A 26,746-nucleotide genomic window follows, 5' to 3' on the forward strand; every position below is an offset into this window, starting at 1 on the left:
GCCTCCCCCTTTGCTAATCTCAAGCCTCAGAGTCCTCATAGTGGTGTCCATCTAAGGGTGAGTGATATTTTCTGTGGTTGGCTGTAGTTTTATATATCCTTGTTGAACTGGCACTGCATGTTGTAGTTTGTTGACCTGCACAGAGACAAAATGGGTTAGACAATTGATAATACATGGAGCAATCATAAGCAGCATCAATATGGTGATAACCAGGATTAGTAGGGGCATTAGCCAACTCCAAATTCCCCCTTGCCAGGAGAAGGATCCCCCCAAAGAGAGATTGTAGCCACCCCGAGAACTCTTCAGCTTGTTCTTTGAGGTCCTGTAGGCTCTGGAATGTTTTTCTTGAGGACTGTGAGACTTTCTTTAACTTAGCTGGAGGTATTTACCCAGAAACAACATGTCTCATTCAAGATGGCTCAAGTCCCTCCTTGTTCAGGGATCGAGAGATCTATTTCCTGTCTATTTTTGAGTACAACCCCTCCCCTGCCAAACTGTGTTGGCTCTTTAGAGCTGTCCTGAGAAATCTTATCCAAAGAAACTTAATTTTGGGTGTGTTCATTAGGATGACACTCATTTGTAGTCCAGAATAGGTATCTGATAGCTCCCAGGGGCTCACAGGTGTATTGAGTGTCTCTTCTGTTTTCTTCCAAAGCTTGACTCATGAGTAGTGAATCCAGGAGTCGTGTCCTGGTACCTTGACTGTTGTGGGGATAGAAAGTATTACAGGGTAGGTGCCTTTCCATGTGGCCTGGAGTTGAGCCTTTGGGGGCCCATCTTTCCAGACTTTAATTAATTAGGACTTGAGTTCCTGGAGCATATAGTGGTGACTCTTTAGAATCTTTTGGGTGCTGGTTGACACCCAAGAAGCATATATTCTGTTGGAATTGCCCAGTGGCCATGGCATAAGACCGCAGGGTCTGAGCCTCTGGATCTAGGAAGAGGTCATTGACATAAACAAAAGGCCTCCAATATAGCATCTCATAAAGACTAAGACCAACCTGTTCCTTGGGGGCAGTTTGATGTGGAGGAGAGCTATTGGTAAAGCCTTTTTCTATCTGAGAGAGGTCTCCTGGGTTATCTTTTTTATCACTGATTTTAAGAATTGGTTGGCTCTTTCTTCTTTTTCTGAAGACTGAGGCCTCCAGGTACAATGGAGGTAATAAATAATGCCCAATGCTTCAGAGACCCCTTGGGTGATCTTAGAAGTAAATGATGTCCCATTGTCACTTTGTAATGACTTGTGCAGACCAAATCTCAGAAAGATTTCATGGAGCAGTTTTTTTAACCACCTCCGCAGCCTTCTCAGTCTGGGAAAGCCTTCAATCCATCCTTTGAATGTATCTGTCATGACTAATAGGTATTTATACCCTTGAGAAACTGGCATCTGGTGACGTCCATCTGCCCGTCCTCTCCTGGGTACGTCTCACATCATTGGATGGGATGGGCCATCTGGGGTCTTTGAGCTCTTTGGGGCTTGTTTAACTGGCAAGTGAGACAGGGGGAGACTGCCTACCTTATAGTTGTTTTGGAGGCCTGTTCCTCTGAAGAACCTGTTTAGTAATCTTTGGAGGGCCTTTTCCCCTAAATGAGTGGTGGCATGTAAGGAGTTAACCAACTTCCATTGGAGGTTCCCAGGCAGAAAAAGGAATCCGTCCTTTTGGAATCACCCCATATGATCTTCTTGAAAGTCCTCACTCTTAGATTTAAGAGTCTTACCTTCAGTATATGATGGAGTTTCTGGCAAATTAGTCTGTGGAACTAAGGTGGCAACCCCTATTAGGTCATTGTTCTGTAATGCTGCTCTCTTAGCTGCCTAATCGGCAGTTTAGTTCACTCGTGCCACTTCCCTGCTCCCTTTTTGGTGTCCTTTACAATGGGAGACTGAAACCTCGGTGGGCAGATGGACTGCCTCCAAGACCCTAAGGATGTGGTCTAGTGGCCTCTTTCTTTCCAAATAGCATGTGCGTGTAGCACCAGAAAGGCAGGCTTGGAGTCAGTGTAAATGGCTACTCTTTTTCCTTTTCCCAGCTCTAAAGCTTGAGTCAGGGCTATGAGCTCAGCTAATTGGGCTGAAGTACCTGGTGGCAGAGACTTAGCCTCTGTGGTCTCAAAATTGGAGACTACTGCATATCTGGCCCTTCTTTTTCCATCCAAGACAAAGCTGCTTCCATCAGTGTACCAGATTTCCTCAGGATTGGTCATAGGATCTTCTGATAAACCCTCTTGGGGTTTTGTCCAGTGGTCCAAAGTTTCTAGGCAAGCGTGAAAGGGGAGAGAGACCTCGGGTAGGCAGGAGGGGAGCTGAGTTAAGAACCTCACAAGGGGATATAGTCAGGCCTAGATTTTCTTTTTTTTTTTAATTAATTAATTAATTTTAACTGGAGGCTAATTACTTTACAATATTGTAGTGGTTTTTGCCATCCATTGACATGAATCAGCCATGGGTGTACATGTGACCCCCATCCTGAACACCCCTCCCACCTTCCTCCCCATCCCATCCCTCAGGGTCATCCCAGTGCACTGGCCCTGAGCGCCCTGTCTCATGCATTGAACCTAGACTAGCAGTCTATTTCACATATGGCAACATACATGTTTCAGTGCTATTTTCTCAAATAATCCCACCCTCGCCTTCTCCCACAGAGTCCAAAAGTCTGTTCTTTACATCTGTGTCTCTTTCGCTGTCTCATGTATAGGGTCATCGTTAGCATCTTTCTAAATTCCATATATACGCATTAATATATTGTATTGATGTTTTTCTTTCTGACTTATTCTTACTTCGCTCTGTATAATAGGATCCAGTTTCACCCACATCATTAGAACTGATTCAAATGCATTCTTTTTAATAGCTGAGTAATATTCCATTGTGTATATGTACCACAGCTTTCTTATTCATTCGTCTGCCAATGGACATCTAGGTTGCTTCCATGTCCTAGCTATTGTAAACACTGCTGCGATGAATATTGGGGTACACGTGTCTCTTTCAATTCTGTTTTCCTTGGTGTGTATGCCCAGCAGTGGGATTGCTAGGTCGTATGGCAGTTCTATTTCCAGTTTTTAAAGGAATGTCCACACTCTTCTCCACAGTGGCTGGACTAGCTTGCATTCCCACCAACAGTGTAAGAGGGTTCCCTTTTCTCAGCTCCCTCTCCAGCATTTATTGTTTGTAGAATTTTTGATAGCAGCCATTCTGACCAGCGTGAGATGGTACCTCATTGTGGTTTCGATTTACATTTCTCTGATAATAAATGATGTTGAGCATCTTTTCATGTGTTTGTTAGCCATCTGTATGCCTTCTTTGGAGAAATGTCTGTTTAGTTCTTTGGCCCATTTTTTTGATTGGATCGTTTATTTTTCCGAAATTGAGCTGCATGAGCCACTTGTATATTTTTGAGATTAATTCTTTGTCAGTTGCTTCGTTTGCTATTATTTTCTCCCATTCTGAAGGCTATCTTTTCACCTCATAGTTTCCTTCATTGTGCAAAAGCTTTTAAGTTTAATTAGGTCCCATTTGTTTATTTTTGCTTTTATTTCCATTTCTCTGGGAGGGGGGTCATAGAGGATCCTGCTATAATTTAGGTCAGAGAGAGTTTTGCCTATGTTTTCCTCTAGGAGTTTTATAGTTTCTGATCTTACATTTAGATCTTTAGTCCATTTTGAGTTTATTTTTATGTATGGTGTCATTCTTTTACAAGTGGTTGACCAGTTTTCCCAGCACCACTTGGTAAAGAGATTGTCTTTTCTCCATTGTATATTCTTGCCTCCTTTGTCAAAGATAAGGTGTCCATAGGTGCATGGATTTATCTCTGGGCTTTCTATTTTGTTCCATTGATCTACATTTCTGTCTTTGTGCTTGTACCATGCTGTCTTAATGACTGTAGCTTTGTAGTAGAGCCTGAAGTCAGGCAGGTTGATTCCTCCAGTTCCATTCTTCTTTCTCAAGATTGCTTTGGCTATTCGAGGTTTTTTTTGTATTTCCATACAAATTGTGAAATTATTTGTTCTAGTTCTGTGAAAAATACCGTTGGTAGCTTGATAGGGGTTGCTTTGAATCTATAGATTTTGGGTAGTATACTCATTTTCACTATATTGATTCTTCTGATCCATGAACATGAAATGTTTCTCCGTCTATTTGTGTCATCTTTGATTTCTTTCATTTGGGTTTTATAGTTTTCTATATATAGGTCTTTTGTTTCTGTAGGTAGATTTATTCCTAGATATTTTATTCTTTTCATCGCAATGGTGAATGGGATTGTTTTGTTAATTTCTTTTTCTGTTTTCTCATTGTTAGTGTATAGGAATGCAAGGGATTTCTGTGTGTTACTTTTATATACTGCATCTTTACTATGTTCACTGATTAGCTCTAGTAATTTTCTGGTGGTGTCTTGAGGATTTTCTAAGTAGAGGACCATGTCATCTGCAAACAGTGCGAGTTTTACCTACCTCTTCTTTTCCAATCTGGATTCCTTTATTTCTTTTCTTCTCTGACTGCTGTGGCTAAAACTTCCAAAACTGTTGAATAGTAGTGGTGAGAGTGGGCACCCTTGTCTTGTTCCTGACTTTAGGGGAAATGCTTTCAATTTTTCCCATTGAGGATAATGTCTACTGTGGATTTGTCATATATGGCTTTTATTATGTTGAGGTATGTTCCTTCTATGCCTGCTTTCTGGAGGGTTTTTATCATAAATGGATGTTGAATTTTGTCAAAGGCTTTCTCTGCATCTATTGAGATAATCATATGGTTTTTATCTTTCAATTTGTTAATGTGGTGTATCACATTGATTGATTTGTGAATATTGAAGAATCCTTGCATCCCTGGAATAAAGCCCACTTGGTCATGATGTTTGATCTTTTTAATATGTTGTTGGATTCTGTTTGCTAGAATTTTGTTAAGGATTTTTGCATTTATGTTCATCAGTGATATTGGCCTGTAGTTTTCGTTTTTTTTGTAGGCCTGGATTTTCCATCAGCACTATTTGATATCTGAGGATTCTTAGATCAGACATCCATAAATGGCCTCTCCCATTCAGGAGTAGTTTCACTTGGTGGTTGGTAAAAATAGTTAGTTTGCCCCCCAAAGAGAATTTTAACACATCTTCTATCAGAACCACAATAGCTGCACGATTTTCAAGGCAGGGAAACATCTCTTCCCAGTAAGGGAATAGGACTCTCAGGGGCCACCAGAAACTGGTGGGAAAAGATTTGTCTATCCTAGCAACAAAGAAGTGCTTGGGTGAATCTTTTTGTAATTGTTTTTCCTGTAGCACCCAAAATGGTACAGGTTTGGGAGGAGAAGGCTCCGGAGTAGGAGGTCAGGACAGAGTAGGTAGCCCCTGTGTCAACCAAGAAATTCTCAGACCTACCTGCCACATCCAGTTGCACCCTTGGCTCCAGCCCCATGATGGTTATCGGTGACAGGTGGGCTAGCTGGAGCGGGCCGCTTCAGTCCTGTTGAACCATCATGAGGAAAGGCTTAGAGCTTGACCTTGAGACTCTTGGGTCCCCAGGGCAGAGTGCCACCCAGTGTCCCAATTGATGGCCCTTATAGCAAGCCGTTTTAGGAGACCTGTCACGGTTTGGATACTCTTTGGCCCAATGTCCTGTCTATCTACAATTAGGCGTTTGCCTCCTGCCTTGTCGTTCAAGGACCCAGAGTTTACCACAGGGCTTCCCTGGAGGGCGACCAGCATCTGGGCATGGCTTGTCTCTTTCCTTCTCTCCCTTTCCTGGGCCTTGGCCTCCCTCTCCTGTTCTCTTTTATAAAAGATATTGGTCGCTGTCTGGACCATCATCTAAAGAGGCAGCAGGGTCCTGCTGCTATAGCAATTGTAATTTTATCCTGATGTCTGATGCACATTGGGACAGGAATTTGTCCTTTAAAATCACCTGTCCCTTGTAAGTGTCTAATTCCAGATTGGTAAACTTTTGGAGGGCCTCTTTTAAGCTTTCCAGAAAGGTAATGGGGTTCTCATTGGGCTCCTGAGTTATTGCTGAGACCTGGACATAGCTTATTACTTTTTGCTAGGCTGCTTATAGTCCTTTACACAGATCAGAAAATGATCCCTTTGCCAGATGTGCTCAGAGTCATTATAATTCCAATTAGGATCTGAGGAGGGGACCGCAGTTTCCCCTACTGGGTGCTTATCACTTGACATGTGAAGCCCTGTAGCATACCTTCTGGCTTCCTTTAAGACCCTAGCATGCTCAGGGTCACATAAAGTTTGACTAAATATGACCATGATGTCCTTCCACGTCAAGTCAAAGACCAGGTAATGTGTTGGAATGTATCTATATATTTGCCTGGGTCATCCTTATCCTACTCCAGTACTGTTGCCTGGAAAATCCCATGGATGGAGGAGCCTGGTAGGCTGCAGTCTATGGGGTTGCTAAGAGTCGAACACAACTGAGCGACCTCACTTTCCCTTTTCCCTTTCATGCATTGGAGAAGGAAATGGCAACCCACTCCAGTGTTCTTGCCTGGAGAATCCCAGGGATGGGTGAGCCTGGTGGGCTGCCATCTATGGGGTCGCACAGAGTCGGACATGACTGAAGTGACTTAGCAGCATCTGTATAGCTTCCCAGGTCTTTAGTTCTAAGAAGGAGAAGGGCTTAGGGACCCAGGTTGGTCCGAATTCTCCCCGCTTTTCAACTAAGGGACAAATTTGAGTTGGATTTTGTGGAGGGGTTGGTCCCAGATATGGAAGCACTTTTGGATACAAGGAAGGAGCACCAGGCAATTCAGGAGCCATGGGAGATGAATCTTCACAGGGGGCTTCCTTCTCTTGGTTGTCTGTGCCTAACACCATTTGCCTAGTAGGCTCACTTTTAAGGCATATAACAATCCCATAGTTAAGACAGAGTTCCCTCATATCTCTTAGTCAGAAGAAAATTTGGACATAGGGGTCTCTGTCCATTTCCCTTGTCTTTTGCAGAATAAGTCTAGCTGCAGGATGGTATTATAATTTAAACTCCCATCCTCAGGCCAGTGTTCCTTGTTCACCAGAGGGTACTGTGGCCAAGCAGTGGTACAAAAGAATTTTAAGCGACTTCTTAGAGTATCAAACAGCTTCCAGTTATCAAGGATGCATCTCAAGGGTGTCTGTTGGGAAGTGGATTGGTTATTTACCATGTGAAAGACAGTGATGACAGAAAGGAAAAGAAACAAGAAAAAAAGTAACAGTCCTTCTTCTATTTTTATGGGTGGACTTCTAAGGGGTGAGTCTTTCTGAAGCTTATCCTACCCAATACTGTTGCAACCTGAGAGCCAGGCGTTCCCGGATCAGGGTGCAGATCCACAGGCAGACTGAGGTGTGACAGCCTCCTGGAGATTGACTCTCTGGGCAGGTTGAGGCAGGTCAGCCTCCTGGGACCCCCAGACTGGAGTTGGGCATCCCCAAGGTCTCCAGTGTGACCAGTGCTGGGTAGGATTAAGAAGCTGTAATCTTCACTCATTGCTGGTTTGTCCACTGTTGATGTGAATAGATAACTTGACGTAAAGTACTCCATATCTGTGCCCCGAGACTTGGAACCTGGTGAAACAGCCATAAGCCTTATCCTCTTATTGCTCTGAGGGAATGTAAGTCACCGATTCCTCCCCTAGTCCTCCATAAGAACAGCTTAGGGTGTTTTCAGTGGTAAACATTTCATTGTCATAGACCCACTTTAGGTAATAACAGAAGTAATGACAAAGAAGTGGGTTGTCAGGTCCTGTTAGGAGTGTTAGGGGTATTATAATAATAAGCAGGGTGGAGCAGTATTGCCTACAAGGGAGCAGGGTCCTGGTTGTAGGAGTTAGTAAATGGTATAATAATAAGCAGGGTGGAGCAGTGTTGCCTACAAGGGAGCAGGGTCCTGGTTGTAGGAGTTAGTAAGTGGCTTAAGAACAAATTGATAAGTGGCAACAGACCGGATGTTCCGCAAAGTGGAGTGGAGATTTGATCCAGGGGTATGTTTTTAACTTTAGGAGAAGGGTGGTAAGGGTTTGGGCCCAAACGGCCTGCAGGGCTAACTCCCAAAGTGGCAAACATTACCCCTGGAAGCCCAATTGCCCTTGAAGGGATGCCACCAACAGACGGAGTTCTAGCAGACATTGTGTGCCTGTTACCATACCTAGCAGGTTCACTGAGAGATGCTGTTGTTGCACATGTTATAGGAAACATGGAAAATGAAGGCCTGAATATCTAGAGGGGTTGAATATTATACAGTATTTCCCTGCCAAGGGCCAGCTATTTTCTGGTTGCCCCTCCAGAAGATTGTAGAGGCAACATTGTGGGCCTGGATGGGGCCCAGGAAAAGAGCATGAAAAAGGAAGGAAGAGGGCAGGGCACAACTTTTGAAAGAATGCCATAGCCCAAGGGTATAACATAAACTGATTAAAATCAAATGGGTCTAAGATGACAAGGCAAATTCAACTAAACCTTGATCCTCAATCTGCAAGCTAAATGACACACCCAGAGGTGTCAGGATAGTTCCAAGGCACTGTCAAAAGTCTGAGGGGTGGGTGGTTCTCCAATTGTTGGAGTGATCCTTTAACTCATTAGCATATGAAATCACCCTGTTCAGGAAAACTACAACACCACATTCCTAGGCCTCTGCACTTGCCCTCTGTGATGGCCCACACCCTGTGGAGTGTGCTTCTCCCTAAATCTGAACAAATCCACCTCTTAACCTATTGCTCTCTCACTGAACTTTTTTCAGTGAGACATCAAGAACCTGAGATTCATTAGGTCCTGAAACCAGGCACCGTGGGTTTTGGAAGGGCTCAAATCCCAGTTGGACACGAATGAGTGACTAAGCATAGCACAGAGTCCCTGCCACGTGGGTTTGAGTCCCAATCTTAGGTAAACGGTTTCAAACACAACTTTCAGAAGTGGAAAGATGATGACCTGCCCAATCAAACAGTGGCATAGATGGAGAGAGGAGCTGAAGGATGGGAGGAAAAAGCAGTGGGAAAAATGTGCTGAGGAATCCCCTTCGTAAGCTGCTGGAAAATCTGCTAAATACCTGACCTGTGCTCAAAGTTTTCATTGGCCTGATCCTTGGCACAAAGAAGATTAAGGACAGAAGAATTCCCACATACTTGGGCAGCAGCTACTAAGGCACAGCAAATAGTAGAGGCTTCAGGACACTCTGGGGCACCCACTGCCACTCACCTGTTCCCAGGGGGTTCAAGGAACAAGAAACAAGAGATAGTAAAGGAATTAAGATTTTGTTAGCCATGTGTCCTTCCAGCCATAGGAGGGAGGATTTCCTACCCCAACCGGAGGTCTTCTGGAATCTGAGACTGAGCCGCATGAGCTTTCTGCTGAGTTTGTTTTTGCTGTCCTGGGTTCTAGCATGCTGGGCTTCTTCTTGTCACTTCCTATGCACTGGGTCCTCTGCGCTGGGTTTTCTTCACGTTCAGCTTCCACTGTGGGAGCTTTCGCCGAGTTGGGCTTCTGTTGTGCTTGGTGTCTGCCTCGCGGTGGCCAAGCTGAGGTTGTTTCAGCCAGGTTAAATCCGAGAAACGGCACCGTATATGTCAGGGGAGTTTGTAATTTCCTTGGTTCTCACTGCAGCAAAAATTTGAGGCAACAGACAGAAGAGTATTACACCTCAGTTTTATTTGGCAAGCAAAGGAAAAGAAATCCTTGAGGCGTGAGTGTGAGCCAACCCAAAAGAAATGAAGAGAAGAGAGCCCCCAGGCTCAATTTTGGCTTCTCTTTTTACATGTTTTTTTTCTCCTCCCCCTGAGCCTGCCCTGTGTAAATTGGGCTAGCCAGGAGGGCTGTTTGTTTTACCTGAGGTTCTCACTCAGGTCCTCGGACCTTCCTTTGTTCTATTTTTGTGGGCTCTTTCCTTACTTTGTCTTTTAGCCACTGCCATTTGGGACTCCTTTTTCCTATTCTAACTACCTAACAAGGTATAATGAAACTTCTAGAATATTTGCTAATTCATAGACTGAACATGAATTTATATGCAGAAAATCAATACTTCTCTGTTTTCCTGTAAAGATAACCCTGCTGGTGGAAAGTCAGATCTAGAGATTAGCTCTCATTTGAATTTGAGGAATCTTCACCTGAAATGCTTTATGATATTCTAATGTATTTTCATTTTATTTGCTACTTATTTGCATCTAGCTAAGACAAGAGCAGAACCATTCATACTGTGTTCTCAGGTATTTTGAAATGAAAAATATGTGATATATTGTGGGAAAGCCAGGTTTTGATTAAAATTTTTCCTCTTGATTATCTGAATAGCTCAGAAAATTTAATTAATAGCTCAGAAAATTTCATTTGCAAAGTGAAAACTAATATTTTCATGGTAATTTTCATTGTTGGATCATCGTATCAATACACTGTAACTTCGTAAATAAGATTTGCCATCCGCTGCACTTCCAAGCATGAGAAAACATTTGTGAATTTGTTAGAAACATTATGAAATTTGGCAGTGCAGAACAAACTAACAATATTACTTAAAATGTGTGTTTTTTTACTCAGATCTGGTCTTCATTGATCTAGCATTGATCTTCAGTTTCACAAAGAGGATAATATTCAAGAAAATGCTGTTTAAGATGAGATATGTTACTAAGCAGGACCCTATGAGGCTTCCGCTGTATCCTCTGCTTTATCTCCTCTGTGAAGTACCTAGATAGCAGTATTTGAGGCACATTTCATGAGTTGTTTTACAGACATGAAACCCCTCCCACCAAATAAAAGATGTTAACTACTTGATGGCCATACTTCCAGCTTTCCAGAGCCTAAGGACGGATAATGTTAACTCCTGTGGCTCCATTCTATTACTGCATCATCAGCCAATCAGAGAGTTGTACGTGAACTGATTGCTTAACTCTGAGACCTGTTTCCCTCATTTGGCTTTAAAAACACTTTACCAAAACCCTTTGGGGGGGCTCAGGACTGTTTAGTGCTTCTTTTTTAATTTTTAAGAACTTCTTTAGATTTTTTATTTGGGGTTGGAGGGAGAGGTTGCTTTCTAGTCTCCTTGAATTGCCCTGTAGTAAGTCTTTCTCTGCTCCAAACTCCAAGGTTTTGGTGTATTTGGCCTCACTGCATGCCGGGCACATGAACTGATGCTAACAGATTGGAGCAAAGAATGGTTTAAAATTTGAAAGAAGAGAGTGCTTATTTGCTTATATCCAAGAGTTATTTCACAAAAAATTTCTTTCTTCATTAGAAGAAGTATTACTTCTTATGGTTGTTTATTATAAAAAAAAAGTCTGGGAAAGGGCTAACTGTGGATTCCTATACCAGCCCTCATAGTAGGGGCATTTAATGATTTATAAAGGACATATGGCCATTGCAAATGATATATTTTTTCAAAGAAATATCTTAAGTACAATAATTAATTGCCACATTATTCTTTAACCACCTGATAAATACTTTAAATTGCTGCCACTTTATACACTGTGTATATGTGTGTGTGTGTGTGTGTAGAGGGTACTAATCTAATTGCTTTATAATAATTTTAAATTCATTGTTAAAAGCCCAGTTAACATAGTATGTTTTTACACTGAATAGTGGATTTAAAGGCTTTGAATGGGTATAGTAGTGTATTTTATTTCATTCTTCATACCTGCATGTGTATTTCTGCTAAATACTGGTTCTCAATGGATACTCCCTTGGCTTCAATAGGATTTTATTATGTTAAAATGTAGTTTGAAACAAGAACTAATTTCTTCCCCTAGTGTCACGTGGAAATGTATCTCTAACGTATTGTCTTATGTATTTTTCTCTTTCTCATGATGTACAGTTGCATTTGACGTAAAAGTTTCTACTGGAGAATAAAGCACAACATAAGAAATGGGAATCTGGTTGATTAAAACAGAGAGATATTCAATACTATAGAAGTTTTTTCAGCCTTGCTGAATATGTTTATTGCCACGGTCATTGCCATTTAAACAAGCAGAAGCTGCTGCTTACTTAATAGTAGCAAGTGGTCTCTAGGGGACTTTGCAAAAGATTTCAAGGATACATAGTCATTCCATGAACCAAAAATATTTTGAAATTGCCTGAAAAAATCTTAGCTCACTTATTTCTAAATGTGTTTGTAATTCTAAACCTAAATATAAATGCCAGCATGTAGTTAATGTTATATAATAAAAAACAAACTTAAATGAAAAGTCAGAAAGTATATCCAGTATAGGTGGTATCTTTCTGTAGTGTTCCAGAATTTGTAAGTATATTCTTTGGAAAATGAGCATATATTTTATCATAAAAACAGTAGTTTCCCATCTCAGTTTGTAAAGCCCATTTGAACCAGATATCCTACAAACAAAAATTATTTCACCATCAGGTTTTTTGCTCATTTACTCACTATGAACATCAATGGGGGACACATAGGCACTTTGGATGAATGATGAATTTGTGGAGGGCAAAAGAAAGATATTTGGAAAAGTCCTTTTCTCTAAAGATTTCTCTAATTGCTGTGGCTAGGACTTCCAGACTATGTTGAATAAAAGAGGTAAGAGTGGACATCCTTGTCTTATTCCTGATCTTAGAGGAGATACTTTCAGCTTTTCACTGTTGAGTGTGATGTTAGCTGTGGGTTTGTTATACATGGCCTTTATTATGTTGAGGTATGTTCCCTCTGGGTTTCCCAGATAGCTCAGTGGTAAAGGATCCACCTGCCAATGCAGGAGACATGCATTCAATCCCTGCGTCAGGAATATCTGGTGGAAAAAGAACTGGCTACCCACTCCAGTATTCTTGCATGGACAGAGGAGCCTGGAGGGCTACAGTCCATGGGGCTGCAGAGACTGGATACAACTGAGCAACTGAGCACAGCACACTGGGTACTCTGCCCATTTTCTGTAGAGTTTTTATTATAAATGGGTGTTTATGATTTGAATTTCGTCAAAAGCTTTTCAAGCATCTATTGAAATGATCATATAGTTTTTTAGTCTTCAATTTGTTGATGTGGTGTACCCCACTGATTGTTTTATGGATATTGAAAAATCCTTGCATCTCTGGGATAAATCTCATGTGATCATGGTGTGTAATCCTTTTAATGTATTGCTGGGTTCAGTTTGCTAGTATTTTGTTGAGGATTTTGCATTGATGTTCATTGAGTGATGATCAGTGAGAATTGGCATGCAATTTTCTTTTTTGTTTGTGGTGTCTTTCTCTGCCTTTCTTCAAAGATTTAATAATCCTCTCATGGTAGATTGTTGCCCATTCCAGTTTGACATTCTAAACTATCTTCACTTTTCCAGCAGTGGGAGAGAAGACACTCTCCAGCTCTTTGGGCAACAGTAGCAGGAGTGGAAAGGGAAACACAGCAAAGGACAAATTGAACAAAATGTGATTCTGTGCCTCGGGGAGCTTGTGATCCAGAGGGCAGGCAGACAGTTCTTTGATTTGTTGTCTTCTGAAATAGTGAAGTTTTGTAGATGTTAAAAAGAGGAGGAGGAAGCTAGTAATGCAGGCAGAAGAGAAAGATTTGCAAAGCCCAGTGTTTCAGTAGGGGATAAGGATGCAGGACCATTTCAGTACATTAATGTGATTTATGTTCCATCTACATGTATTAATTGATTCTTACATCATGCCCCATTTTCCCTTGTGTCTTGCATCAACATTAAGTTGAAAACAAGTCCATATTTGCTTTTTTTTCAGTAGTGAAATATACTTACTTTCTGTTGATTTCTATGCTAACTTCTACTGATTTCAGATTATGTGAAAAATCTCTTCCTCAACAAGCCAGGCATTTTTATCATTTATATATAAGGCTAACAAATAACTTTACATTTATTTTATCTTGAGTATTTGAATGCAGTGTTTATTTCATACCATAAAATATAATTCTTTCTAGGGTAAAAGTATTTTTTCTCTCTTTCTTTTTTCAGTTTGACTGTCAGTGATCTAGTTTCTTTTTCAAAATATTTTACAGCTAATTGTGTTAGTGTGCTTGGGCTGCTATAACAAAATACCATAGATTGGGTGAGTTAAACAACAGACATTTTTTCCTCATGGTTGTAGAGACCGAGAAGTTCAAGATCAAGGTGATGGCAGATTTGGTTCTCAGTGAGAACCCTCTTCCAGCTTTGCAACCTTTTTGCTGTGTCTTCACATGGCAAGGAGGGAACATCCTCTCTTCCTCTTCTTGTAAAGCCTTTAATTCCATCATAAAAGCCCTACCTGCATGATCTCATCTAAACTGAATTATTTTCCAAAGATCCCGTCTCCAAATTCAGTCAGTCACATTAAGGAGTAGGGCTTCACAATTTAGTCCACACCATTGAAATTGAAAACAACAGCAACAACCCTGATTTTTCTTTAATTGCTGCATTAATTCTCTAATGCTTTTGTCAAGTGAAACTTGAAAAATGAGAGGTTCAAGTGTATACTCTAACTGAAAAGGAGCTATATACTTTTTCTGTATATTTCATATTTTCAGCACTCACTTGGCTATGCATGGTAAGTCTATATTTCATATAGACTTGCAAATTTTTCCAGAAGCTGCTTTGGCTTGTTTAGTTTTAAATAAATCATTTCGTTTTTCAAATATGTAAAAATGACGTGTGCAGGAAGAGTCGAGCTCAGGTGAAAAACAGAAAGCAATATAAATACTGTGCTTGTTCCTACTCTGGAAGCCTCGGCTCATTCAGCATTTCTTTGAATTTTTCATACATATTTGCTACTAATTTAGTTTGAATGTATGAAGACCAAGGATGCTATTTTTATTGGAATTCCTGAGGACATTGTGTATATCCCTTGTTTCAGTATCAGCTTTCTTCTGTGATGATTCTTCCCCTCATAACTATTATAAATCCTCTTCATCCCTTCTTGTATTTGCTGCTCTATTTCTCCTTATTGTTTTCTCTTCCCAACAAGGGCTGAATATGAATAATTGAATGGCAAGTAGTTTTTAGTTCAGAGAGGCTAGTTTAGTTCTAGCTGGCTGTCTTGCTTACAAGCATCCTTGGGATGGAATAGTTTAGCCTCAGGGCTAATTCTTCTGTTTTGGAATAGATCAATGGCCCAAAAATCTCAATAAAAGAAGCTTCAGCACAACTTCTGTAAGCTCTAGTGGAGGAAAAATCCCCGGTATCAATTATCATCTATTTTCTGATCAAAACTTTATTCTAAATGACAAATGTGTAAATATCCCTAATGGTTCATTTCTCAATCTCTACTGACTTTTACATTACTAGGTAAGCTATCAGTGTGAATCTTTCTTCTCCCACTTTGGAAATGATGATTTGGAAGAAATCCGAGTACCATTTTAAATAAATGCAGTTAAATAGTGGGAGACCTAAGTCTTCTTCATATCCCTTAATACCATTATATGTTTTCAGGCAGAAAAGTCTTAGATATACTTACTCCTTTATTTTTGGAACAAACATAGTAAATATTTATGAATGCCAGTCATATAATAGATTTTGCATTTTTTCTGTATATCTAAGCATGTCACTTGATTAGTTTTAAATACCAATAATTCATCTAATCTTTTCAGAAGCCCCATTTTAGGCCATGTAACATTTACGGTATCACAAAGCGTATTATAGAGGAGGTGGTTCCCTTACATTACTTAGACAACCAATGACAAATAGAAGGTCATTTTCTGATTTAAGGGGTCACTTTCCTTTCTTCTGTGGAGGGCCACCATCCCGCCCACTGCCCCTCCCCTAACATTTCTCTGAATAGTCTCAGTGAATGGGCCAGCACGCCTCTGTTTAGGCCTCAGGCACTCTTGGTGCAACACTTGAAAAGAGCAGGTGCAGGTCAGAAGTGAATGGGATAGCCCAGGATCACTGCTGGGAAACATGTGCACGCAAGTCTCAAACTAATCTGGGAATGACTTCAGACAAAGAAAACAAAGGAACACTTTAGGGTCTAAGTCACCCACTTGACAGAGGAGGGCTCCGGGATGACAATGCCTGTAAGGACTAGTTGCTTCTGTTTTCCTTTCACTCAACTTCTAGTGCATTTTAGAGATGAAAGACAAAACTCTGGTCATCTGAAAGTCAGAAACTTTCCTCACATTGAAATGAATCCTATATGGGGCTATGCATCATATATATCTTCCTTCTTTCCAGAACTCTGTACTTATACAACTCAGCTTCAATTTAGACTATTGCTGTTACCGTGGCCTTCAAAGTATCTTTATTGAGAGGATGCATTCTTCAAGTCTCTCCCCAATGTATGGTTTGACTAAATATTCCTTTTTTATGATATGGGCAAAATAAATCTATTTAGAAAAAATTATATCTATTAATATTTTGTATTTATAGAAATATAAGAATATAAAACAATATGGTAAAATATGAAAATAATACAAAGTTAAAGACAGGAAAAGAGTAAATATAAATAAGAGGCGAGGATAGTTTGAGTGCAATATGTAAACCACAGCGTATTATGTAGTCTCTAAAAATTCACAAGCCATCAGGGAAGCCCCACATGCTAGTAAGGTAATGCTCAAAATCCTTTAAGATAGGCCTCAATGGTACGTGAACCAAGAACTTCCAAATGTACTTTCAGAAGCTGGATTTAGAAAAGGCAGAGGAAGCAGAGATCAAATTGCCAACATCCTTGGATCATAGAAAAAGCAAGGGAATTCCAAAAAAACATCTACTTCTGATTCATTGACTAGGCTAAAACCTTTGACTGTGATCACTGTTGTGGATCACAACAAACTGTAGAAAATTCTTAAAGAGATGGGAATACCAAACCACCTTACCTGTCTCCGAAGAAATCTGTATACAGGTCAAGAAGTGACAGTTAGAACCAGACAGGAACAACGGACTGGTTCCAAATTGGGAAAGGAGTACGTCAAGGCGGTATATTGTCACCCTGCTTATTTAACTTATATGCAGAGTACATCATGAGAAACGCTGGGCTGGAGGAAGCACAAGCTGGTATCATGATTGCAGGGAGAAATATCAACAACCTCAGATATGTAGATGATGCCACTCTAATGGCAGAAAGCTAAGAGGACCTAAAGAGCCTCTTGATGAAGTGAAAGAAGAGGGTGAAAAACCTGGCTTAAAACTCAACATTCAGAAAACTAAGATCATGGCATCCGGTCCCATGACTTCATGGCCAATAGATGGAGAAAAAGTGGAAAGTGTGACTGGTTTTATTTCTTGGGCTCCAAAATCGCTGCAGATGGTGACTGCAGCCAGGAAATTAAAAGATGCTTGCTGCTTGGAAGAAAAGCTATGACAAACCTATACAGTGTATTAAAAAGCAGAGATATTGCTTTGCTGACAAGGGTCCATATAGTCAAAGCTATGGTTTTTCCAGTTCAGTTCAGTCGCTCAGTCATGTCCGACTCTTTGCGACCCCCTGAACCGCAGCACGCCAGGCCTCCCTCTCCATCACTAACTCCCTGAGTCCACCCAAACCCATGTCCATTGAGTAGGTGATACCATCCAGCCATCTCATCCTCTGTCATCCCCTTCTCCTCCTGCCCTCAATCTTTCCCAGCATCAGGGGCTTTTCCAGTGAGTCAGCTCTTCGCATCAGGTGGCCAAAGCATTGGAGTCTCAGCTTCAACATCAGTCCTTCCAATGAACACCCAGGACTGATCTCCTTTAGGATGGACTGGTTGGATCTCCTTGCAGTCCAAGGGGCTCTCAAAAGTCTTCTCCAACACCAGAGTGCAAAAGCATCCATTCTTCTGCACTCAGCTTTCTTTATAGTCCAACTCTCACATCCATACATGATCACTAGAAAAACCATAGCCTTGACTAGATGGACCTTTGTTGGCAAAGTAATGTCTCTGCTTTTTAGTATGCTGTCTAGGTTGGCATAACTTTCCTTCCAAGGAGTAAGCATCTTTCAATTTCATGGCTGCAGTCACCATCTGCAGTGATTTTGGAGCCCTCCCCCCCGCCCCAAATAAAGTCAGCCACTGTTTCCACTGTTTCCCCATCTATCTGCCATGAAGTGATGGGACCAGATGCCATGATCTTAGTTTTCTGAATGTTGAGCTTTCAGCCAACTCTTTCACTCTCCTCTTTCACCTTCATCAAGAGGCTTTTTAGTTCTTCTTCGCTTTCTGCCATAAGAGTGGTGTCATCTGCATATCTGAGATTATTGATATTTCTCCCGGCAATCTTGATTCCAGCTTGTGCTTCCTACAGCCCAGTGTTTCTCATGATGTACTCTGCATATAAGTTAAATAAGCAGGGTGACAATATACAACCTTGACGTACTCCTTTTCCTATTTGGAACTAGTCTGTTGTTCCCTGTCCAGTTCTAACTGTTGCTTCCTGACCTGCATATATGTTTGTCAAAAGACAGGTCAAGTGGTCTGGTATTCCCATCTCTTTCAGAATGTTCCACGGTTTATTGTGATCCACACAGTCAAAGGCTTTGGCATAGTCAATGAAGCAGAAATAGATGTTTTTCTGGAACTCGCTTGCTTTTTTGATGTTCCATCGGATGTGGCAATTTGATCTCTGGTTCCTCTGCCTTTTCTAAATCCAGCTTGAACATCTGGAAGTTCACTGTTCACCTATTGCTCACTTTTTCCAGTAGTCATGTACAGATGTGAGAGATGGACCATAAAGAAAGCTGAGTACCGCAGAATTGATGCTTTCAAACTGTGGTGCTGGAGAAGGCTCTTGAGCATCACTTGAACAGTAAGCAGATGAAACCTGTCAATCCTAAAGGAAATGAATCCTGAATATTAATTGAAGAACTGATGCTGGAGTTGAAACTCCAGTACTTTGGCTACATGATGGATGAGCTAACTCATTGGAAATACCCTGGTGCTGGGAAAGATGGAAAGCAAGAGAAGGGAGTGACAGAGGATGAGATGGTTGGATGACATCACTGACACAAAAGGATGTGAGTTTGAGCAAGCTCTGGAAGGTAGTGAAGGACCGGGAAGCCTAGTGTGCTGCAGTCCATGGGGTTGTAAAGTCAGACACAGTTTAGTGACTGAATGACAACAATTCTTGAAATAACCAATAACCATGGAGTATTTTTTTTTTATGATTTCTGATGCATAGTAACTATTGACACAAAGTTGATATTATGAGTTATCAGAAAGCACAAGCTAGACTTGTAGACCTATTTGACTGATACCTTTTTTTTTTTTAAAGTGAAAGTGAGTTTATTTATAAAGATACACATTCCACAGGCAGAATGCAGTACCTCTTTGAAGGTGCAAGTGGCTCTGAGATGTGAGGTGACTTATACCTTTCTAATTACTCACAAAACTAATTTTTCTATTTAAATTTTATTTTTTTATTTGATTTTTTCTATTTAAATATTTTATTTATATTTGAGATTTAAGGTGAACCATGCTGTAATGTCAAATGGAAGCATTCTCTTTCTTGGGTAATGTAATGGGAGGCAATTACAGTTAGAGAACAGAATGCAAATGTAGTAAATGCTGACAACTTAAAAGTAATTCTGTAATGGAGAGAATCTAGGTTATGAGTAGGGGTTAGGTGGTGGAAGGATGTGGCATCGTACTAAGTTTTTCACTTCTGATACTTAGGGTCTGAGTAATATTGCCGAAAGCCTATGGATCGTCCAATAGAATTATTATTTTTTTTAACACTTATTTTTTTGAGGTATAGTTGATTTCTGATATTGTGTTAAATTCTGTGTAGCAAAGTGATCAGTTATTCATACACACACACACATTCTTTTTCATATTTTTTCTATTGTGGTTTATCACAGAATATTGAATATACAGTAGGATCTTGTTCTTTAACCACATCTATCTATCTTTCTATCAATGCATGTGTTAATCCTTAAATCCCAATCCATCTCTCCAGTGCCAATAATAATAATACTAATTAGAGTATTATTTAATTGTTAAAATGAAAATATGGAAAAGTTAAAACTCAAATTATAGCAAAAGTTGGAAGAAGAGAGAGAAAAAGATAGATGGGTTTATGGTGGAGGAGAGGAAAGGCCTACATGGGAGCTGATGTCTATATAGCTCATCGAAAGAGTGAGTGGTACTCCCTACAGCTGAAAAATCAAGAAATGGAAGTGAAAACAGATTATTTCAAGTTCTGAACATGACCAAAACGAGGCATATAAAGAGAAACTGGAGAAAATAATTGTACTTCCATGGAATAAAACTGGGTAGGGAATGAGAGGAAACATTTGCTTTTAATTTTATAACTTTCCATACTTATGCATTACTTTTATATTTTCAAAGAGGTGATGAGCAATTCACTGGATATATTATGTGCGAAACTATGGACCATTTTCTGAGTAGTCAATAATATTTTAATGTGTCTGAAGACAATACAGATACTTAGCACACACATTTTTCTAAATGTGATTTTGGGAGAAATTCAGATAAGTGTAAATAAATTACAAAAGCATAATTTTTTTTGTAAAATCAGTTCATACAGTTGTTATAAAGGTAATTAAGAGTATGATAAAGTAGTCTGTGAATTTTAAATGGTAAGAAAGTTATATGCTTCTATTATTTATCAAGATTGTCTTTGAAATGTGTTTCTAGGGAGAGGTAAATATTTAATAACTTCATGAGAAAAAATAGTTTGTAAATTATGCTTCCATGGATTCTTTTAACTCATGCTCTGAAATTCGTTATTCAGCAGGCATGGGGCTGGACCAGCAAAGGTTTAATTTTTTAAAGTTTTATTTTATATTAATCAACTAACTACACTCCAATGTAAAATAAAATTAAAAAAATAATTACACATTTGCTGGTCCAGCCCCATGCCTGCTAAATAATGAATTTCAGAGCAGGGGCCAAAGGAATCCATGGAAATATAATTCAAAAGCCATTTTTCTCATAAAGTTATTATATATTTACTTCTCCCTAGAAAAAAATTTCAAAAACTATCTTGATAAACAATGGAAGCATGTGACATTTTTTTTTCCAATTAAAACAATGTTGTATTAGTTTCAGGTGTACAGCAATGTGATTCAGTTATACATATACGTGTATCTATCTATTCTTTTTCAAATTCTTTTCTCATTTAGGTTGTTAAAGAATATTGGGCAGAGATGCCTGTGCTATGTGGTAGGTCCTTGTTGGTTATCTGTCTTAAATATAGTGGTGTGTACATGTCAATGGCAAACTCCCAGTTTATCCCCCCTCCCTGCCACAACTCTTCTCCCCTGGTAATCATAAGTTTGTTTTCTATGTCTGTGGGCCTATTTCTGTTTTGTAAATAACTTCATTTGTATTTGGTTGTTCGGCTCCACATATATGTGATATCATGTGCTACTTGTCTTTCTCTGACTTACTTCACGTATTATGATCATCCCCAGATCCATCCATGTTGCTGCAAATGGCATTATATCATTCTTTTTAATGGCTCAATAATATTCCCTTGTATATGTATAGCAAATATGTAATTTTTAATGGCATCTAATTTATTATAATGCAAATGATTGGAGAAACCACTTTGAGAAACTGTGAATAAAAAGTAACTGGTACAGATGACTAAAAAATAGTACCACTTTCCCTGGTCTTCTCTCTCACTCTCATTAAAAAAAAATAGTTTCACAAGTAATATACAAATTCTTAATGTACGTTTACTGTCTGTAGTACAGAGTGGAGAAGAACTGGCTTAGGTGCCGCACCTAAGTTTAGCATACATGACACACACACACTCCAGCAGCACCAGTAACCAGCTGACGATAAGCAAAACATATCATCCCTACTGAGACCTACAACTAACCTGGTCAGATGACAGTTTGTATGTTGGCTTCAGGTCTCAAAGTTGAAATTTTATTTAATAAGCTGATTGACAAATTAGATTATTTTCAAGGAGACTAGGGTGCTCAAGTAGCAGGGAATCATATTCTAATAATTTGGTGTTTTTTAAACAAACCGAAAGAGTTCATGATGGAAGTAGATATAATGAAAGCATCAGAAATTTAGGCTACTGAGTGAAAGTTACAGGGTGGCAGAATATGGTTTCAAAACTCTCAAGAAAGTGAACTTGTCATTAATCATGTTTAATGTAATTATAATTGCTCTTTATTGAGAACTTGTATACTAAACTTTTAAATCCCTTTAATCTGTCATTCTTTCTAATCCTTACAACATCCCTGAAAGAAAAGTATGGGTAAATAATCCCATCTTACAGGTGAGAAAAATAAACATTCAAGATTGATTGTCCTGCTTATGATCTCACAGGCTATACATGGCAGGGAATCGAATCTCAGCTCTTCTGAACTTTGAACTCCCAAATAAGAAGATGAAATCATAGTTTAATATACTCAGGTTACCTATGTTTGGAAGAGGATCTGAGTTAGATAACATTAGTGGTTTTCTTTTCTTTTTTTAATGTTAAGTACATGTTTAATGATTTTCTTCAATCTTAGGTTGGAACCAGATTGATATGACCTGTTAATAGTTACAGTTGCCTTATTTAATGATAGAGGGTAGGAAGGTCAGTCCTGTTTGCCACCTAGTGGAGTTTGGATGTTATCATTTTGGGGGTTAGAAAAAAGTATTTTGGTCTTACTCAGTGGTTGTACAAAGAAACATCTACAAATGCATGAATTCCTGCCAAACATTGTTTGTTTTTTCAGAGAAGTTTTTTATAAAGGCACATAATTCGTGGGCAAAAGTACTATCATGGGTGCTCACAAAGTGATTGATAGCCTCATGCAATGTTTGGAGCTAATGACTTAGCTGTAAATAACCTCTGTGTATCTAAAATTCGAGCTCGCTATGCTTGAGTACTTGTGGAAACAGTGATAGTTGAAGCACAACAGAAAAAGAAAGCTTGATCCACAGAGGGGACTTCTGCTTTCTTTTCTATCCAAATTCTTAGAACCAGGAAGAGGAGAATGATGTAAGTCTGAGGTCAGATAATCATGTGGCAAAGAGCAAAAAGTGCAACAGAGAGAGAGATCTTTTCTCTTTTTAAAGAGTCCTTGCCCTTTAAACCATAGTGATTGCTGATTATTACTAGTAGTCGTCACTGGATAATCACTATTTCAAGTGTGAAGCAGTACGATTATGAAATCTTTCTTTTAGGTAGGACAGACTGAGAGGGTGAGATCCCATTCAGGAGGATGGAGAAAAATATTTCAAGCAGTGGAAAGAAAGCAAAAATATTCCCTTACTTGGCTTTTTTTGCCTACATTCTTGACAATTTTGCCAAACTCCCTAAGAGTCATACTGGTTGTAGTAACTGTAGCTAAACTACGGACTGAGACAAGCCAATGTGAATAGCTGAATCTGACAGATGGCCACAACCTTGGTCTAGTATAGCAATCCTGATCTAAATGAAAAAGAGAATCTGATACCTTCCAAAGCAACTCTGAAGCTTTAATCAATAACTGGAATGTTAGGTTTTGGCAAAAGAAGAGATGTTAGAATTTTGAAGCTGACTCATGACCCAAATAAAAAAGGATCAATTTTTATTAGGAATGGAGCCTGGCAGTTTTGCATAGTAATCCGGAATTTCCTTGACAAAATTTGAGTAATGGATTAGCTCCAGTGGAAACTGGGCAATTTTTTGTGTGTGTGTGTGACTTAAACATGATGCACAAGAAGCTTCAATCAATAATACTTGCATTGGAGAACAGTTTTTAAGTAGGCAAGCAGTGCATATAATACTGTCATGTGTATATAATTATCTCAGCATGCGAACGGGTGGAAAACAATCTTCAAGTGGCAGAAAATTAATAACCTTCTATTTCATTGTTCAGCGTTTTCCTCTAAGTTGTGTTGGTTTCATTTCTGTTTACCCTCGTTGCTTGAGACTGTCTTAAAAGTATAAGCCTGACATTGCTCATTACAGCTTACTTTCCCTCAACGGTGAGCTCAATGCTGTTGAAAGTGAAATATTTTACTTATCAGTGTCTAGGAAGGCTAGTTACAAGGGAAAAAATTGATCAGCCTAGCTAGTATATGGAAATTCTGTGCATATATAGATTTAAGAGTCTAACCCACATGAATTCTTTTAAATTAGATACAGAAGTATATATTTGGAAAAGAAGTATGGAACTGCTCATTTCAGGTGAGAAGATTTTAACCTTTGCTGAGATTACTGAACTAAGATACTTGCTGTTTTGTAATATATATTGTTTACTATTAATAACTGTGACAAGAATATATGGTTCATAATCAAAGATTATATTTTACCTCATGGTCATTTCTCTTTGGAGGGGATATTAGCCTTGAATAAGGAAGTCAAGCAAGGACAACGTGTACTGGAAATCATGAGTGTTATGCTGGCATTTTCAAGTTTCCAGCTGTTTCATGTGTTTTATAGCAATAGGACAAACTGTAAGAGTAGTGCTATGTGCATTAAAGCTTGTTTCATTTCTAGCTTGTGAATGACAGGTATTTATTGAGTTGCTTAAGACAATAGCAAGATGGAAAAATATTCATTAAAAGCTCCTAGCCCCTTGAAAAATATTTTAAAAGAATTCAAAACTAAATTTGGCAGTGTGTGGGATCCAACTACATTTCTTACCAACTTCCCACGCTGGTGAATTGGGCAAAATCAGCTGTACTTTTTTGTTTTGTTTTGAGGAAAGAAACACAGATTTCCTATATTTTACTAGATGGTAGGGCGCTCAATTCCCTGCAGATCTCCTTTGTGATGTCTATTTTCTGTACCCCCAGCTCTAGCTGACACACAAATTCAGTGACATGTGGCCTTGTTCCACTGATGGGCAGCCAGTGTGTTTTTAGTCATTAAGCTTGCTCCTGAAGCCAAGAGAGCCCGAGGCAATCACCCGTAACTTGATTTTTCACCCCAGAGACCTCACAGACACAGCATTTGGGGCTGTAGGCAATTAAGACAGTCTGAAATGAAATCAATGATATTTGGGGGGGCATTAAGTATATTTATAAGTGTTGTACCACATGTGTTTGTTTCTGCATCTTTGTGGATGAGAAAGTACACACAGGCAGCTTGTTAACTCTATAAGAAGAAATTGGAAAGAGAGGAGGGTGGTGCCGTGGAGCTGTAACAACTGGGAATTATTTGTAGGAGAAAAGGCTTGAGCAGAGCACACACTCCCATGTCTCCACACCTCCACACTCCTGTGATCAGTATGGCTGGGAATTTAATCGGGCGCCTGCAGTTCCAATAGGAGAGATTTTATGACGTGACCAGGGTATCTCTCTGTCACTGAAAAATGCTAGAAACAATTCTGACATGGCATCACTAGAATCTGAAATGCAAGTTGTCTTTGAAATAAGTGCCTTTATATTCTCTAGTGGCCTGAAATATGACGTAGGCTGATGGGGTGTCGGTGAGGCTTTTCTGTATTCTGCAGACCCCATTATGGATGATGGGATATGGCAGAATAGTGGCAAATCTAACTGCTCTGAATGTGTGCCTGTGTGTGTGTGTGTGTGTGTGTGTGTGTGTTAGGAGCATTCAGTTTGGCGTTGTTTTTCTACCTCTTTTCTGCTCCTTGTTTTTATTTTATGTATCTCTGACCCCAATCTTTCATTTGAGTTATCCCACAAAATTTAGATCCAATATGATACTCTTAGGGATAAATCTCTTATAGTCTGTCAATTTAATGCCCTTAGCTTGTTGAGGATTAGAAAACTGGAATCTGTTTTGTAAATTCTAAAATCCAGCTACATCTTTAAGCCATTATGAAAATGCCTTATTTTCCTCCTTGGTTAAGAGAGACTTTCCTTACGGTAAAGTGAGTTATTTTGGTCAGCAGATACTGTATTCATCTCCAAGAGGGCTCTTAATCAGAAGGACAAGAAAACATAATTGTGTTAACCTCCTGGATTCCCTGCTTTGCATGAAGATGTGAGAATTGCTTGACATATTTCAGAACTTCTGAGCTTCAAAAACCCCTGCAACTGCAGTAATTGTGAATCAGGTTCTTGTGATGAAACAAATGTTTCACGGTTAATTGCCAGGAGATTCTCTTCTTCTTTGTATTGTGTGTATGTTTTTTGTTTTGCTTTGTTGGATGTTTTTGTTTATTGTGCTCTGTTTTTAGTAATTTTTAAAAAACAGCTATTTTGTGAAAAGCATTGCTGTATAAGAAATTTGTAGTAAGGTATTGCTGAATCTGAATTATGTTAGCTTTCATCTAGCTTTATTTATTTTTCCATCTATTTATCTGATCTTCAAGTACTGACTGCAGCCACCATAAATTCTCATTTGCAGAGATGGATGTAGCAATGACTAAAACATGGAACAAAGCTTAGAAGGAGTGTCTGTGTTTGTCTGTGGGCGGCGTTTGTGTGTGTGCATGTGAGATGTCTTGATCCAGTTGTATATTTCTCTGGGGAATTCTTAGGCAATTAAGTCAACCTATTACAAATAGAGCCCTCTCCGTACATTCTGATTTGATAGGAGAATGGGTAATTCCTGTTAATGACTAGTACATCTGTTCAATTATATTGTTTTGTATTGATGCTTAATTAGGTGTCAAGTTGGAGAGGTGAAAGCATGATTCCCTTTTAAATGTCAGAGACGCTTCCTAAATTACCTGTCTTTTTAACATACACAGAACACTTTGACAGGCATTATGTTCTTTTGACCTTAAAACATTTACACTGTCTTGGAGAAGTGTAATGTTCCCTAGAAAGTGAGCTGTAAGTATTGGAGCTGGTTTGCCGTGAGTGTCACTTATGTCCCGTTTCATGTGGAGTGACCCTTATCAACCTTTAGCTGGCAACAGAGGGGAGCTTCCCATGGGTAATACAGTTTTTGTTAAATACGCTTCTTTTCTCTAGGAGGTTTTCATTAGAAAATAATGCCCCAAATAAAGTTGATGCTGTATTATTTAAAAGTATAACTTGGCTTTTTTTCCAGGTGTATTTAGATATAAGCAAATGAAAGACTAATTGCATT

General features: G+C 39.4%; 1 protein-coding gene across 20 annotated transcripts in view; it reads left to right on the plus strand.

Annotated features, from left to right (window-relative positions):
• CACNA2D1 (calcium voltage-gated channel auxiliary subunit alpha2delta 1) overlaps positions 1-26,746 on the plus strand; it is a 524,609-nt gene that overhangs the window by 55,849 nt on the left and 442,014 nt on the right. For 3 of the 20 annotated variants that reach the window (XM_081535600.1, XM_081535601.1, XM_081535606.1), the window contains exon 2: positions 23,876-23,923. The exons of the other annotated variants lie outside the window; for them this stretch is intronic. In XM_081535600.1, coding sequence (XP_081391726.1) covers positions 23,876-23,923 — 48 coding nt within the window. The remainder of the gene's footprint in view (positions 1-23,875; positions 23,924-26,746) is intronic. 20 annotated transcript variants of the gene reach the window in all.

The sequence above is a fragment of the Giraffa tippelskirchi genome, chromosome 10 (assembly GCF_054371585.1).
Source record: "Giraffa tippelskirchi isolate mGirTip1 chromosome 10, T2T-mGirTip1v1.2.pri, whole genome shotgun sequence".
Lineage (NCBI taxonomy): Eukaryota > Metazoa > Chordata > Mammalia > Artiodactyla > Giraffidae > Giraffa > Giraffa tippelskirchi.